This window comes from Elephas maximus, chromosome 2, assembly GCF_024166365.1.
Source record: "Elephas maximus indicus isolate mEleMax1 chromosome 2, mEleMax1 primary haplotype, whole genome shotgun sequence".
Taxonomy (NCBI): Eukaryota; Metazoa; Chordata; class Mammalia; order Proboscidea; family Elephantidae; genus Elephas; species Elephas maximus.
Genome location: NC_064820.1, coordinates 124,824,709 through 124,840,919, shown reverse-complemented (window position 1 = coordinate 124,840,919; position 16,211 = coordinate 124,824,709). Strand labels below are relative to the sequence as shown.

Sequence of the window (16,211 nt, the reverse complement as noted above, 5' to 3'; positions counted from 1 at the left end):
GGGCAGGGAATTGACTGCAGAGAGACTCAAGAGAACTTTTTGTGGGTGATAGAAATGTTCTGTATCCTGGTTGTGGTAGTGGTTATATTACTATATGTATTTGTCCATACTCATCAAACCGTACACTTAAAAAAGGATGAATTTTACAGTATGTATGTTATTTTTTTTTTATATATATACTCAATATATCTGACTTAAAAAGTCCAAGAATTGGAGAGGCTTGGACTTAAATCCTGGCTTTACCCCTTACTTCATTGTGAATGACCTGTGCCTCAGTTTTGTTGCCTATAAAACTTCATAGGGTTGCTGTGTGATTTAAATGATACATTTTAGAGCACTTTAATCAATGCCTGGCATACAGTAAGCTCTCAATGAATAGGACCATTCACACCACTTGTAAAAAAAATTCTGTGCTCATGAAATATCTTTTGAGCAGAGTCTGACAGCTGGATTGGTACTTAAAGCACTGGATATTAACACCTCAGCTATGGCACTCCACAAACTTCTCAGCTCCTATCAGCGTCTTAACTACCTCTTGGTGGCATTAACATGATTATCATCTGGGCGTGCATCTTTTGTGGCATCCATGACTGCTTCATTTCTTAAATCCAGCCAGTCACCAGGCTGACTGGATTCCTCCTCTGACATCTGTTTTTTGTCCCTATTCCCATAGCACAAAAGTTCTATCTCCAAAGCACACAACCTAGTAAAAGGAGTTAAGTGTGCAGACAATAAAAAATATAGCAGAGTGTTTATAATCTTAGACTCTAATGTGACATAAGACAAAAGAACGGTTTGAGCTGTCAGGTACATGAACTTGTGTGTGGAAAAAAGAAATACAAACAAGAGGTCCAGAGGGTGTTTTTGAACTTAGAAACAAATTTCTAAAGTAATTCCCATTTAAGGCAAGAAAGGAAAACAGCTAAGTAGCCAAAGGTCCGAGGATAGGATGTAGTCATTGTGCTTAGCTGCCACTGAGCTCCGACCTATGGTAACCCTATATACAACGTAATGAAACATTGCCTGGTCCTGTGCCATCTTCATTGTCATTGGTGCATTTGAGTCCATTGTTGCGGCTCTTGTGTAGTGTGTTTCAACCTAGGGAGACCATCTTTCAGCACTATATTGGAAAATATTTTGTTGTTATCTATAAGGTTTTCATTGGCTACTTTTCCGAAGTAGATTGCTAGGCCTTTCTTCATAGTTTAAGAAACTGTGAAGAACGGCCTGGCAATCTACGTCTGGAAGCTCTGCTGAAAACTGTCCACCATGGGTGACCCTTTTGGTATTTGATAACTGGTGATGTAGTATCATAGCAACACACAAGCCGCTGTAATATTGCAGACTGACAGGTGGTGGAGGGCATGGTAGGATGGGAATAGTTTATGAGAGAATTCTTGAAGATGGAGGGAAACTGTTAAAAAAAGGAAAGCTTACATTTTACTACAGTGCTTGAAATTAAACAGTCTTTTCTAGACAGCTGATGGGAAGGTGATCTCATCTAAATTTTATGTTGATTTCTATAAAGGGAAGAATCCTTGTACGTTGAAGCTAAAAAAAACTTTGGAAATCATCCACTTAAGAAATAGTTATTGAACTACTTGACATGTGCCACGTATGGCCTAGGCTTTAAGGATACAGAGAAGAATAAGATTAAGTCCTTGGGGAGCTAGTCACGATTAAACAGAAATAAATTGGCAAACATTTTAAACATTAAAATGCTACCGCCTTGATTAGAATGCTGGCACCACCCAGTAAATACTAGCTATTACCACTTAGCCCTACTTTGACATTATTTCTTCTGCAAACTCCATTTTAACTCTATGAATTTCCTTGATAGCGTTCAAAGGTAGCTTGCTTTTTATTGTGCCTAATGACCTACCTATTCATTATCAACAAGATCATACCCTACATTCAGTCCTGTAAAATCCTTCAGGCTACCTCGGACAGAAATTCTGTCTTCCTCCTTAGATCTCCTATAGCCCTTGTCTTTTTCTGCCTCCTCATTATGTGTGCTTATCGTCTCTCCAGCCAGACTGCTTCTCAAGAAAAGAAAATGTGTCCTAATACCTTGGTAACCACCACAGTACCTACACACAGTAATCAGGACAACACATCCTAAAACATAACATACGCTGCTAGTCTTTTATCATTGAACTGAGTCCCAGACCTATTAGAGATCCATAATCTGAACCCCAGTTCTTATTTCTTATCCCTTTTATACTGATTTACTTAATCAGGCTCTTCCTCACACAGTTCTGTTCTGGTAACCTTGTATGTTTGAATAAATACACATAGATATTTGTATATACATATGTATTGTGTATGTCTACCTCTCCCTCCCTCTCCCCAAAAAGCTGCTGGTAGGATATACCCTGAGAGGTTAGAGATTAGAAATGGGAAGAGTATCTTCTACTTTTCACCTAGTACCTTTAATTTTCACTGTTAGCATGTATTACTTTTAACAAAAAAATACAAAACAAATACACATATATATAAAATGCCTTTTACTGTGTCAACTTGATTTCTGTCCATTCTTCAAGGCCCACTTCAGCCCTGCCTCCTCCCTAAGGCCCTTGTGATAATTTGTATGCACAGCTTTCTTTTTCTTTTTAACACCATTAAGATACAATTAACATATCATACAATTTACCCGTTTATAATGTACAATTCAACTTTTTAGTATATCACAGTGTTGTGCAGCCATTACCACAATATAATTTTAGAACATTTTTGACTTCTAAAAAGAAAGCCTGTACCCATTAACAGTCACTCTCCATTCTTCCTCAGTCCCCAGTCCTAGGCAGTCACTAATCTATCATCTGTCTATGGATTTGCCTGTTCTGGACATTTCTTAACTAAATGGAATCATACAACATTTACTCTTTTGTGATTGGCTTCTGCCTCTTAGCACCATATTTTCAAGGTTCATCTATGTTGTAGCATGTTAGTACTTCATTCCTTTTTATGGCCGAATAATATTCCAGCCACATTTTATATCCATTCAGTTGATGGACATTTAAGTTGTTTCTACTTTTTGGCTATTACGAATAATGCTGCTGTGAACATTCCTGTACAAGTTTTATATAGGCATGTGTTTTCATTTCCCTTGGGTGCAGTATGCCTAGGAGTGAAATTACTGGGTCATATGATACCTCTATTTTTAACCTTTTGAGAAACTGCCAAAATGTTTTCCAGAGTGGCTGCCCCATTTTACATTCCTACCAGGATGTATGACAATTCCAATTTTTCTACCTCCCCACCTACACTGGTTATTTTCTGTCTTTTTGGTTTATATCCATTCCAGTGGGTGTGAAGTGATATCTCATTGTGGTTTTAATTTGCATTTTCCTGAATGCTAACGATGAGCATCTTTTCATGTGTTTATTGGCCATGTGTATATTTCTTTAGAGAAATGTCTATTCAGATTCTTTGCCTATTTTTTAATTGGGTTATTTGTCTTTTTATTATTGAGTTAGTTGTAAGAGTTCTTAATTGTTTTTCACAGGGCAGCAATTGTTTATTTTCATGAAGTTCAGTTTATCAGTTTTTTTTTTCTCTTAAATGGCTTGTGTTTTTGTTTCCTAGCTAAAAAATCTTTGCCTAACCCAAGGGCACAAAGATTTTCTGCTGTGTTTTCTTCTAGAAATTTTATAGTTTTAGCTCTCATATTTAAGTCTATGCTCCATTTCAGTTTATTTTTGAATATGATAGGTAAAGGTTGAGATATACTTCTTTTGTGCACAGCTGTCTAGTTGTTCCAGCACCCAGAGCTTACTTACAGTCCCCAACCACTATGACATCCTCCCTCCCAGTCTTGAGTATGTGGTATTGTACAAGTCATTTAAGTCTTCTAAGTCTCCTACTTAACATGAGGTTCTCGTAAGAATTAGAATGTATGTCAGCACCCGGTGCAATGTCTGGCGCATAGACAATCAGTGATAGCTGTGACTATTAATATTAGCAACAATTACTCTTCAGATTTCTCATTCTTTCATTTTGCTAATATTTATTGAGCACCTGTTACATATGCTGGGGATATGTTAGCAAACAAAGTAAACCAGGTTCCTGTTTTTATGGTGACTACATGACGGCAGTGGGAGTGGACATGCTATTCATTAATTTACAAATCACAAGGAATGATATTAGTATAAACATTTCGTTTAAAATCTAATTTTAAATAGCATTAAAATTAATGATGCATTTTGGTGCAGCTCTAAAGCTTGCAGTTGATATCAAAGCACTCTAGTGTTATGTTTTTGGGGAAACCCTGGTGGCGTAGTGGTTAAGTGGTACAGCTGCTAACCGAAGGGTTGGTAGTTCACATCCACCAGGCGCTCCTTGAAAACTCTATGGGGCAGTTCTACTCTGTTCTATAGGGTCGCTATGAGTTGGAATCGACTCGATGGCGCTGGGTTTGGGTATTATGTTTCTTAAGTGTAATATGTTAGTTTAAAAATTAGGTTCTTATAATGACTTAGAAGAGGAGTTGGTCAGCCTTGGAAGCATAAAAAGAATTGTAGAGACAAACACTAGAAGAGTATTCCAACATCATCTAAGAAGAGCATGCCCTGAACCAGATCACACATATTCCTAGGAGATGAGGCATCCAGCCGTCACTGTCAGAGGAAACAAGCAACTGAGATGGCTTGTCGTGCTTCACCTGCTCGGAGTCCCTGTGCTCGAACAAATTTTAGATTAAGATATCATCTCCCACATAAATTGCCTATAGGTCCAGAATGTACTGGTGACCCACCATGAACTTGTAACCCACTTAATGGTTCTGATCTCTTAAATAAAGTCGTCTAAGGATTAAGTTCTTAAAATGTGTTTTTTTACATAATGTGGCTTTAAGTGCCCATTGAATGAATGGCTTTTGTGGGAAGTGTTGAGGGCAGGTCATGGGCTTTGGAGTTAGAACTGGAATTTTATTCTTGCTTTTCTTTAATAGCTGTAAAGCCTTAGACAAGTTATTTAATGTCTCTGATCCTTACTTTCTTTATGCTCTGTTTACAGCATTATTGTTAGCATTAAATGAGATCGCTTTTACTAAGTGCCTGGCCTGGGCACTTTTTATTTCTGTTCATTCATCTGCAGTGTAAACTATAGTGAGTTTTACTTATTCGGATTTTTTTTTTTTTTCAGAATCGTCTAAAAGAAATTGAACAAAATCTCTCTAAAATAATGAGACTTGACAATGAAATTAAAGCTTTGGAGAGCAGAAAGAAGCAAATGGAGAAAGATAATAGTGAACTGGAACAGAAAATGGAAAAGGTTGTGGCAGTAGAATTTTTTCTTTAGAAATTTGGGGTTATTATAATGAACCTGAGATTTGCTACCCACATTTTGAAAAAACAAATATAGATCTTGATGCTTGTGTTACCTGTATATATGTATTAAAATTAAGAGTATTGAATAAATTTTGGTTCATATGCCCTACCTCGAAGCGAACTTACCTTCTTATAGCTATACATTAAAGCTTTTTGTTTTAATTTTATCCAGGTATTTCAAGGGACTGACGAGCAACTAAATGATTTGTATCACAATCACCAGAGGACAGTAAGAGAGAAAGAGAGGAGATTGGTAGACTGTCAACGTGAACTGGAAAAATTAAACAAAGAATCTAGGCTGCTCAATCAAGAAAAATCCGAACTACTTGTTGAACAGGGTGGGACAGAGTGTTTACTGGTCTTTTTTCCTGCTGTAATAATTATGCATTTTCTGAATGAATGATGAATATCCAGGGAAGTATGCTGAGTGAAAATGGAGGGCAAGTTAGTGGTGGCTAGAGGTGGGAAGTAGGGTGGGGCGAGGAGAGAGGTGAATGTAGTTATGGTTATAAAAGTCAACAAGAGAGATTCTTACGGTGTAGGAACTGTTCAGTATCTTGACTGTCATGTGGATATATGAGTCTATGCGGGTGATAAAATTATATAGAATTTAATATACACACACAAATGAGTACAGGTAAAACTAGGGGAACGGAATAAGATTGGTGGATTGTATGCCAATATCCTGTTGTGATATTATCCTATAGATGTTATCATAGAGGGAAACTGGGCAAAGTGTACAAGGGATCTTTGTATTATTTCTTAAAACTGCATGTAAATCTGTAATTATCTCAATTTTAAAAAATAAGTTTAAAAAAAAGAATTATTGTCATGATTTTTAAAGGTCGTCTACAGCTACAAGCAGATCGCTATCAAGAACATATCCGAGCTAGAGATTCATTGATTCGGTCCTTGGCAACACAGCTAGAATTGGATGGCTTTGAGCGTGGACCATTCAGTGAAAGACAGATTAAAAATTTTCATAAACTCGTGAGGGAAAGACAGGAAGGGGAAGCCGAAACTGCCAACCAGTTGATGGTAAATATTTTGAAACACAGTGTTTGTTATTTTCTTTTGTTGCTGTCAGATTCTCTAGTTGCATTGGTTTAATTTTCAGATGGACCCCATTTTAGCATATTTTTACATCAGTGATAGAGTAGAATCTGCTATAAGCTAGAAAAAAAAAAATTCACGGAAGCAAAATTTTTAAGTTGTAAGGATAAAAATGTGAAGAAAATGCAGATCTATTCTTTTTGTTTGGTTGATAAGTAAAATTTCTTTTTAAAGCTAATTTTCTCTGGGTGATGGTTATTTTTGTTTTAATACTTCCTGTATTTTCCTCAGTGGACATGTGTTACTATTACAGTGAAGAAATTTTTTTGTAATAAATTGTTTACTAAAAAATTATTAATGCTCTAAATTTTTCATATGTGTGTTTAGAATGATTTTGCAGAAAAAGAGGCTTTGAAACAAAAGCAGATAGATGAGATAAGGGATAAGAAAATTGGACTGGGAAGAATAATCGAGCTGAAATCAGAAATCCTAAGTAAGAAGCAGAGTGAGCTGAAAAATGTGAAATATGAATTACAGCAGTTGGAAGGATCTTCAGACAGAATTCTTGAACTGGAGCAGGAACTCACAAAAGCTGTAAGATATTATTTGAATAATCTAATAATTTTAAGGTGTAAGACATTTATAACCTTGCATTCTAAAGTATTTTGCTAATCCTAAGATTATGGCATTTAATTTAAAAATGTCAACCTTGTTTATTAATCTTGTGTTAAATGAAGTCACCTGAATGTCTTTATCATTCAACTCTTTGGCTCTTGAACCTGGCAAGTTGAACGTTAGAATTACCTAGGGAGCTTTTTAAAAACACTTATGACACCTATGCTATCATTAGATTTATATTGACTTTGACTGCCATGTGAAGAACATACTATAGGGGAACCTAATTAAATGTAAAGGAGCCCTGGTACAGTGGTTAAGTGCTCAGCTGCTAACTGAAAGGTTGGTTATTTGGACCCACCAAATACTCTGTGGGAGAAAGATGTGATAGTCTGCGTCCACGAAGATTACAGCCTTGGAAACCCTATGGGGGCAGTTCTGCTCTGTCCTAATGAGTCACTATGAGTTGGAATCGAGTCAGCAGCAACAGGCTTTGGTTTTTTGTTTTTGTTTTTTTTAATTTTTATTGTGCTTTAAGTGGAAGTTTACAAATCAATTCCGTCTCTCACATATAAACTTATATACACTTTACTACATACTCCCACGTAGTCTCCCCACAATGAGTCAGCCCACTCCCTCCTTCCAGTCTCTCCTTTTGTGACCGTTTTGCCAGTTTCTAACCCCCTCTATCTTCCCCTCTCCCCTCTGGTCAGAAGATGCCAACATAGTCTCAAGTGTCCACCTGATGCAAGTAGCTCACTCCTCATCAGCATCTATCTCCAACCCATTGTCCAGTCCAATCCATGTCTAATGAGTTGGCTTCGGGAATGGTTCCTGTCCTGGGCCAACAGAAGGTTTGGGGACCATGACCGCCAGGGTCCTTCTAGGCTCAGTCAGACCATTAAGTCTGGTCTTTCTATGAGAATTTGGGGTCTGCACCCCACTGTTCTTTTGCTCCCTCAGGGGTTCTCTGTTGTGTTCCCTGTCAGGGCAGTTGTCAGTTGTGGCCGGGCACCATCTAGTTCATCTGGTCTCGTGATGTTGTAGTCTGTAGTTCATGTGGCCCTTTCTGTCTCTTGGGCTCATAATTACCTTGTGTTCTTGGTGTTCTTCATTCTTCCTTTGATCCAGGTGAGTTGAGATCAATTGATGCATCTTAGATGGCTGCTTGTTAGCATTTAAGACTGCAGACCAGGCTTTAGTTTTTACGCTATGAACACCTTGGTTAAAGACTGCTTGTCTAAGTAAAAAAGCAAATATTTTGCCTTGAGGTTCTACACATGGCAGATTTTATATGGTTATTGCTATCCTGTGGCATTTTCTGTGGTAGGAACTTTCTTAGCCCATTTCTTCTTTTTAAGAATTTCCATATTTTCTCTTGTTCCTTGCTTCTAATTTGTCCCCTCCCCTCACATCTCTGCAACCAAAGTAGCCACCTTAGTCCATCTTGATAATTTTGGTTTTCCTTAAAGCATGTATAACACATGTTTTTTCTCTAACTGAATAAAAGCAAACAATATTTTCACTGTTCTAAGGAGCTTTTCTAAGGAGTTGATTTCTAATATATTTTGTCACTGTCGCAATTCTTACACAGAATGTATAAGCCTGTGCGTTTGTTTGAATTATTAGGAACGTGAGCTAAGCAAGGCTGAGAAAAACAGCAGTGTAGAAGCCCTAAAAACAGAAGTAATGAGCCTTCAAAATGAGAAAGCAGACCTGGATAGGACCCTGCGTAAACTGGACCAGGAGATGGAGCAGTTAAACCATCATACCACAACACGCACCCAGATGGAGATGTTGTCCAAAGACAAAGTAAGACTTTTTTTTCCTTTTATTTTGAAAGCTTTATTTTTTAAGCCTGGAACTTTAATCAATCTAGCATATGTTTTTCTTGATATATTATGGAGATAGCAGACTTTATTTTTAAAAGATCTTTTTTACCTACAGGCTGACAAAGATGAACAAATCAGAAAAATAAAATCTAGGCACGGTGATGAATTAACTTCGTTGTTGGGATATTTTCCCAACAAAAAACAGCTTGAAGACTGGCTTCATAGTAAATCGAAAGAAATTAATCAGACCAGGGATAGACTTGCCAAATTAAAGTAAGTAATTGCAATATTTGGAGATAAAAGTTCTCTTATTTCATGCTTTAATTTTTAATTGTTTTAAAATCATTTATTGTCATGAAATGGTATATCTTGTTAATTGACTTTAGTTCTCCTATAAATTTACAAGTTAAGTAAAATGTTAATGGGAGTCATTTAGGATACAAAACTTTTTAGACCTCTTATCATTTAGCATAAGAGGTCTAAAAAGTTTTGTAGACCTAAGCAAGAGGATTAAGATTCTGAAATTCTCTTTTCATTTCTGTGAGTAATCCTGTTTTCTCTAATGTCACTGTGAATGGTGGTTGCATAAGAGGGTCAAAATTTCCATACAGATTTTTGAGGAAGATAACAGGTTTGGCTTTGGCTGTGTTAAATTTGTGTTTCTTATGGAAATATCTGTTAGAGAGTAGAATGTTGGAGTCTGAAGTTCAAAAGATTGGGATTTTTGCTATATAAGTGATATAAAAAAAAAAAAAAACCACTGCTGTTGAGTCAATTCTGACTCATGGCGACCCTATAGGACAGAGTAGGACTGCCTCAGTAGAACTGAGTTTCCAAGAGCACCTGGTGGATTCGAACTGCTGACCTCTTGGTTAGCAGCCGTAGCACTTAACCACTATGCCACCAGAGTTTCCATAATATAGGCTATGCCACCTTGAGGGAGGTATGCAAAAAGAAGAGAAGGGGTTACAGTCAGATCCCTGGGAAACACCAACGTTTAAAATGTTGGCAGGCAAAGAAAAGGAAGGAGCAAGTGAAGGAAACTGGGACATGCCCAGGGGGCCAGGGTATCAGCCAGAGAGGAGTGGTATCTGGGACGCCTTGAGAAGATAGTCCTTCAAGAATGGGGTCAAGAACATTTGCTGCTGTTAAGAAGTTGAGTAAGATGAAGACTGCACTTGGCACTTAGGTCATTGGTGACTTCAATGAGAACAGTGCTCAGTGGAGGTTAGGATGATGGAAGTATCGTCTACATCAGTTATATTCTTCCAGATTTTTACCGTGACCCACAGAGGGGCTTATCATGATGAAGAGTACGTGTACACACACATTTATCTCAAATTCCTCAAAATAGCACCTATCCTTACTATGTACAATCTACTCTGATATATTACATTCTATTCTGTTTCATTTTGTAAAACATGCTGAGTACAGAGCATTAAATTAATTCTATGACTTGCTAGAGTATCATGAACCTGCAAATTGAAAAACTGTGATCTGTGTGGGCATTGTGGTTGGTTAAGATGATGCTAAGAGTTGGAACAGAGAGAAATTATACTGGTGAACAAGTTCTTGATGAATGAGAGGGAATGAGTGACCAGGAGGTAAGTAGGTGACAGCAACAAGGGGAGGACCAAAAAAAAGGGGGGGGAGTTCTATAGAACGGTAAACAAACAAACAAAAAAACCGAACCCATTGCTATTGAGTTGAACTGCCCCCATAGGGTTTCCAAGTAGCACCTGGTGGATTCAAACTGCTGACTTTTTGGTTAGCAGCTGTAGCTCTTAACCACTACACCACAAGTGTTTCCTACAGGAGGGTAGGGAAGTATCGTGAAAGGGACCAAAAGGAATTAGGAGGATGTTCTCCTCTCCTCTCTCCAGTAATCGCAGCAAGCATCTTCTGTTTGCTGAGGTTCTCAACCTGGAATCTAAGACCATGAAGCCCCGGAAACTAGGCAGAATTTTGACTATTCACTCTTTCTGGGAGCAGGCCCATGACCAGGGTTGGCAGGCAAGTCATTGTCCTTGGAGGAGAGTTAAGGCAGAAGTGGCCTATTGCCGTGACTTCTAAAGAGAGTATTTGACTGTAGCAGACCTTTGTAATACTTGTTGACAGAATTTGTCTTGTATCTACCTACTCAAACTTTTCAAGCTTATTTCTCGTAGTTTAAAATTATAATACACATTTGTTCTTATTTTAGCAAAGAGCTAGCTTCAGCTGAGCAAAATAAGAATCATATAAATAATGAGCTAAAAAGAAAAGAAGAACAGTTATCCAGTTATGAAGACAAGCTCTTTGATGTTTGTGGTAGCCAGGATTTTGAAAGTGATTTAGACAGGCTTAAAGAGGACATTGAAAAATCCTCAAAACAGCGAGGTAAGTTACCTGCTTTACATGGCCAAAGTACTTTGACACATTTGAATTTTCATTCAGAGGTAACTATTAAGGATGAAGATTTAAAAACCCTCTAGAGCCAGATGGCACAAGTTTCACTTCTGGTTCCACAGCTTGCTTGCTATGTGACTTTGGGCAAATGATTGAAAGCTTCCTATACTTGAGATACATCATGTGTAAAATGAGGACAATATTACCAATCACCCAAGGCATTAGAGAGTCCCTGGATGGTGCAGTTATCATGCTCAGCTGCTAATTGAAAGGTTGGAGGTTCCAGTCCACCCAGAGGCATCTGAGAAGAAAGGCCTGGTAATCTACTTCTGAAAAATCAGCCATTGAAAACCCTATGGGGCACAGTTCTCTGCTCTGACACATACGGGGTCACCATGAGAGGGTATCAACTTGATGACAGCTGGTTTGTTTTTCACGTAGAACTGCCCCATAGGGCTTCCAGGGAGTGGCTGGTGGATTTGAACTGTTGACCTTTTGGTTAGCAGCCGGAACTCTTAACCACCAGGACTCTAGGCAGGAGGGAGGAGTAAATGCGATTATAGGTGTAAACCCTTACAGAGTGCCTGGCACATAGTAAGCTCTCAAATGCTGAATTCTATTATACTTTATGTGTGTTAACAAAAATAATTTATACAAATTTGAGTGTATTGTATGTTTGGAAAGAGGATTTAAATATCAGAGAATTTTTATTTCTTTTATAAAGTGTTTATGAAACAAGAATAATAATCATATATTTACAGAAAATAGTATAACCATATTGACAAAACTTTATATTCTTCTCACTGGAGGTATTTTTATTTTCTTAAAATAGCCATGCTGGCTGGAGCCACGGCAGTTTACTCCCAATTCATTACTCAGCTAACAGATGAAAACCAGTTGTGTTGCCCTGTCTGTCAGAGAGTTTTTCAGACAGAAACTGAATTACAAGAAGTCATCAGTGATTTGCAGTCTAAGCTGCGGCTTGCTCCAGATAAACTTAAATCAACAGAATCAGAGCTAAAGAAAAAGGAAAAGCGGCGTGATGACATGCTGGGACTTGTACCCATGAGGTGAGAATAGAGATTTATTGTTAACGTACCCATCCAGTGCCTGGCATATGATAGGTATTCAGTAAGGATATGTTGAGTGATTAAAAATTAAAGTCAGAATTCTGAGCAAGTATGCTGTATCTCATGTTATTTATTTGATAAGAAGAAACAATTATTTTGTCAAAGACAAACTTGTTTCTTAAACTAGTCATGGGGTGGATATAGTCTTATGTTTGTTTAATTCCTGAGACCGGTCTCGAGGGCATAAATTTTGACATTTAGAACTGTTTGCTGGTAATACCACTTCTAAACCCAGCAGAAGAATTAAGGTACTGAAAAGCTCTCCTAAAAGGCACATTTTAAACTATATTTTTATGTCTTTTCCCCTTTCAAAAAGAATGAATCATAGATGATTTTTGTTGTTTATGTTTTCCCTCATTTGTACAAGAAATTCAGATGATGGTCTATTTATAAACAAAATCATGCAGGAACTACGTAATGATTGCCTTAGTGTTGCCCAGGACAGACAGCACAAGTCTGGTCACAGAGACCAATAAAACATGACCCCCAAAAGCTAATGGTCTATTAAGGAGACAGGCTCTCAGAATTGTACATTTAGAAAGCAAACTTAATAAAGTGCATAATTGGTTCAAACAAATACATTAGTTAAGAAGAGAGGAAGCCAATGGGCCACAGAATGAAAAAAAGACTTTGAGAATGAAGGAGAAGGGGGGGTGTAAAGCAATAGAGAAGTTGGTCCAACTAAGTTAAGAGGAGGAAATCAGACCATTGTGTGCAAAAGGAAGGCGAGCAGAACCTATGCTGTAGTAGAAATGTTACCTGGAGTTTGGGTAAATTATTTGTAGGGATTTAGTCTCATAAGTTGGGAGGATAGGGCCATATTATGTTCAGGCCTACTTAGGACTGTCGCTGATAGGTGATGAGGAACTATCCTAAGAGATTTAATGAAAGATGTGTTTTAAGAATTTCAGCCGATCAGGGCGAGAAAAAGTCTAGAAATAGAAAAACCAGGAGAGCATGTTGTCTTGGAAAACCAAGGAGAAGTTTCAGGGTCTAAGAAGCTTTGTGGTTCCGAGCCTCCGAGATGGCCCCCAATCATCCCTCCCTCTTGGTACTTACATTCTTGTATAATTTCCTTCCACATTGTTCTAGGATTGATCTGTGTAATTAATAGAATGCAACAGAAGTGATAGCATACCCCTTTCAAACTTAGGTTATATAAAGCACTGTCGCTTTCTGCTCACACAAGTTCACTTCCCCTCCCCTCCGACCCTTCATTCCCCCAAATGAACGGTCAGTAATGAATTAACAACAGAGGACTTCTTTTGTTTTTAAGTGAACAAGCAGTAGCCTAGGTGTGGTCAGACTGATTTCTAATTTTAGCTCTGCTGATGACCTTAGGTATGTCACTTCACTCATCTGGGCCTTAGTTTCCCCCATGTAAAGTGAGGGGGTTGACTTAGATGATCATTAAGCTTCCTTCCAACTCTGATGATAGCATAGCTCACTACCGTCATACATCCCCTGGGGTCACTATCAGAGATAGCATACAGGTCTATCCAAGAAAGTTACTCAGAGGAGAGTTACTATTGGTGAAGAGGGGTAAAGTAACAGGAAAGGTTATATTTATGAATGTACTATTTGTCTTTCACCTGTAAAATATACCCTTGGTGCCAACACTATGATGAGACGGGTTTGTTCATTCAACCAGTATTTACGTAATAGGCCTCTGCTGGGGTCCTGGTAATACAATAGTAAACAAAGTAGACAGTCTGCCCTGGTGCCTTAGTGTGGCAGGGGTGAGGTAGGTGGAGAGACAGGTAACAAACAAGTAAACATATAGTATGTCAGATGATCATAAGGCAGGCAGCAGGGTAAAGAAATAGGGAATGCTGGAGGGATGGAGATAGGGGAGTGGTCGTGAAGGTGGCATTGGAACAGAAATCTGAGAGAGGTAAAGGAGCCAGCCATGCAGTTGTCCAGGAGAAGAGCATTCTAGGCAGTACAAAGTCCCTGAGGCACCTTTGGCCAAAAGGCCAAAGGGGAAGGTGGTAGAAGTTGAGCTCAGAGAGGTAGTAGGGAGCCAGATCTTGCTTATCCTCTTTGGGAAAATAATATTTTCATTTAAAGCCCCAAACTTACCAACACTTAATATGAGATCAGCATTGTGAATGAAATCTCAACTGAAAATACATATGTTTATCATTTTGCCTAGTAACTGACTCAGGTACATTTATTTTAACACCTCACTTAAGTAAAAATTCAGTATTTTCTCCTACTCCAAAGTTTTTTTTTTCCAGCATCATTTATAGTGGATCATCTGCATACAATCCCCTTAGAGAAGGAACGCTGTCAAAAATAAAAGGCGAATTGAGTTTCTGAAAAACAAAACAAAAAAGACAAAACCCTAATAGGTTTTAAAAGCCCATTCTCTCTGGAAGTTGTTTTTTTTTTTTTTTTTTTTAATTTTTATTGTGCTTTAAGTGAAAGTTTACAAATCAAGTCAGTCTCTCATATTAAAATTTATATAAAACCAAAAAAAACCAAACCCAGTGCCATCGAGTCGATTGCGACTCATAGCGACCCTATAGGACAGAGTAGAACTGCCCCATAGAGTTTCCAAGGAGCGCCTGGCGGATTTGAACTGCCAACCCTTTGGTTAGTAGCCATAGCACTTAACCACTACGCCACCAGGGTTTCCAAAAGTTTTATATACACATTGCTATATACTCCTAGTTGCTCTCCCCCAAATGAGACAGCACACTCCTTCCCTCCACTCTCTTTTCATATTCATTCCGCCAGCTTCTGGGCCCCCTCTGCCCTCTCATCTCCCCTCCAGACAGGAGATGCCCACATAGTCTCATGCATCTACTTGATCCAAGAAGCTAACTCTTCACAAGTATCATTTTCTATCCCATAGTCCAGTCCAATCCCTGTCTGAAGAGTTGGCTTTGGGAATGGTTCCTGTCTTGGGCTAACAGAAGGTCTGGGGACTGTGACCTGTGGGGTCCTTTTTGTCTCAGTCAGCCCATTAAGTCTTGTTTTTGCAAGAATTTGGGGTCCGCATCCCACTGCTCTCCTGCTCCCTCAGGGGTTCTCTGTTGTGTTCCCTGTCAGGGCAGCCATCAATTGTAGCTATTCTTCTTCTTAGTTATTTTTAGCATCTTAGATAATCATTCAAAGAGGGCACCAAAATCTGGACCATATTGATAAAGCTTTTTTTTTTTTTAATGTAAAAATTAAAATTGTAAGAATGCCTATAAAAAACCGAAACTCGTTGCTGTCACGTCCATTCAGTCCTATAGGACAGTGTAGAACTGCCCCATAGGGCTTCCAGGGCTATTAATCTTTATGGAAGCAGACTGTCACATCTTTCTCCCTCAGAGCAGCTGGTGGTTTTGAACTGCTGACCTTTTGGTTAGCAGCCGAGTGCTTTAACCACTGTGCCACCAGGGCCCAAGGATGCCTGTAGTTCTCCCCAAAGATGTCCCCAGCCCTTAATTCCCAAGTAATGCTTGGCTGTCATTGAGCCATCATAGCTTTGGTCACTTTCTAGGTACTGGGCACGTAATTTAAGGCCAAATTCTAGTCTGTGACCACAATATTCAGGAAGTAACGTGAGCATGGAATTGCTCACAGCCTGCATCCTTCATATTTACTCTCTGAAATTTCATTTCTGTTGTATAAAAAATTATAGGTCTTGTATTGCCGCACATTAGTTCAGGTTTTCATTTCTTGGTCATAGTATGGATTTTTTTTTTTTTATTCATCATTAATAGCAGAATGAAAGAGCTAATCCTTCAGTTTCTAGTTTTTCACTCATTTATTACATGATGTCCATTGGAGACTAATTTATCAGACTGATTTAATTTATTATACAAATTTAATTTAAAATAAGAATTTGGAATTTTTACAGAATAAAC

At 38.3% G+C, this 16,211-nt stretch overlaps 1 protein-coding gene across 1 annotated transcript in view; it reads left to right on the top strand.

Moving 5' to 3' along the window:
* RAD50 (RAD50 double strand break repair protein) overlaps positions 1-16,211 on the top strand; it is a 90,408-nt gene that overhangs the window by 29,450 nt on the left and 44,747 nt on the right. The window contains exons 6-13 of the mRNA XM_049872603.1: positions 5,146-5,274; positions 5,503-5,668; positions 6,175-6,368; positions 6,771-6,977; positions 8,628-8,810; positions 8,946-9,103; positions 11,034-11,209; positions 12,051-12,288. Of these exons, the coding sequence (XP_049728560.1) occupies positions 5,146-5,274; positions 5,503-5,668; positions 6,175-6,368; positions 6,771-6,977; positions 8,628-8,810; positions 8,946-9,103; positions 11,034-11,209; positions 12,051-12,288 (1,451 nt within the window). The remainder of the gene's footprint in view (positions 1-5,145; positions 5,275-5,502; positions 5,669-6,174; positions 6,369-6,770; positions 6,978-8,627; positions 8,811-8,945; positions 9,104-11,033; positions 11,210-12,050; positions 12,289-16,211) is intronic.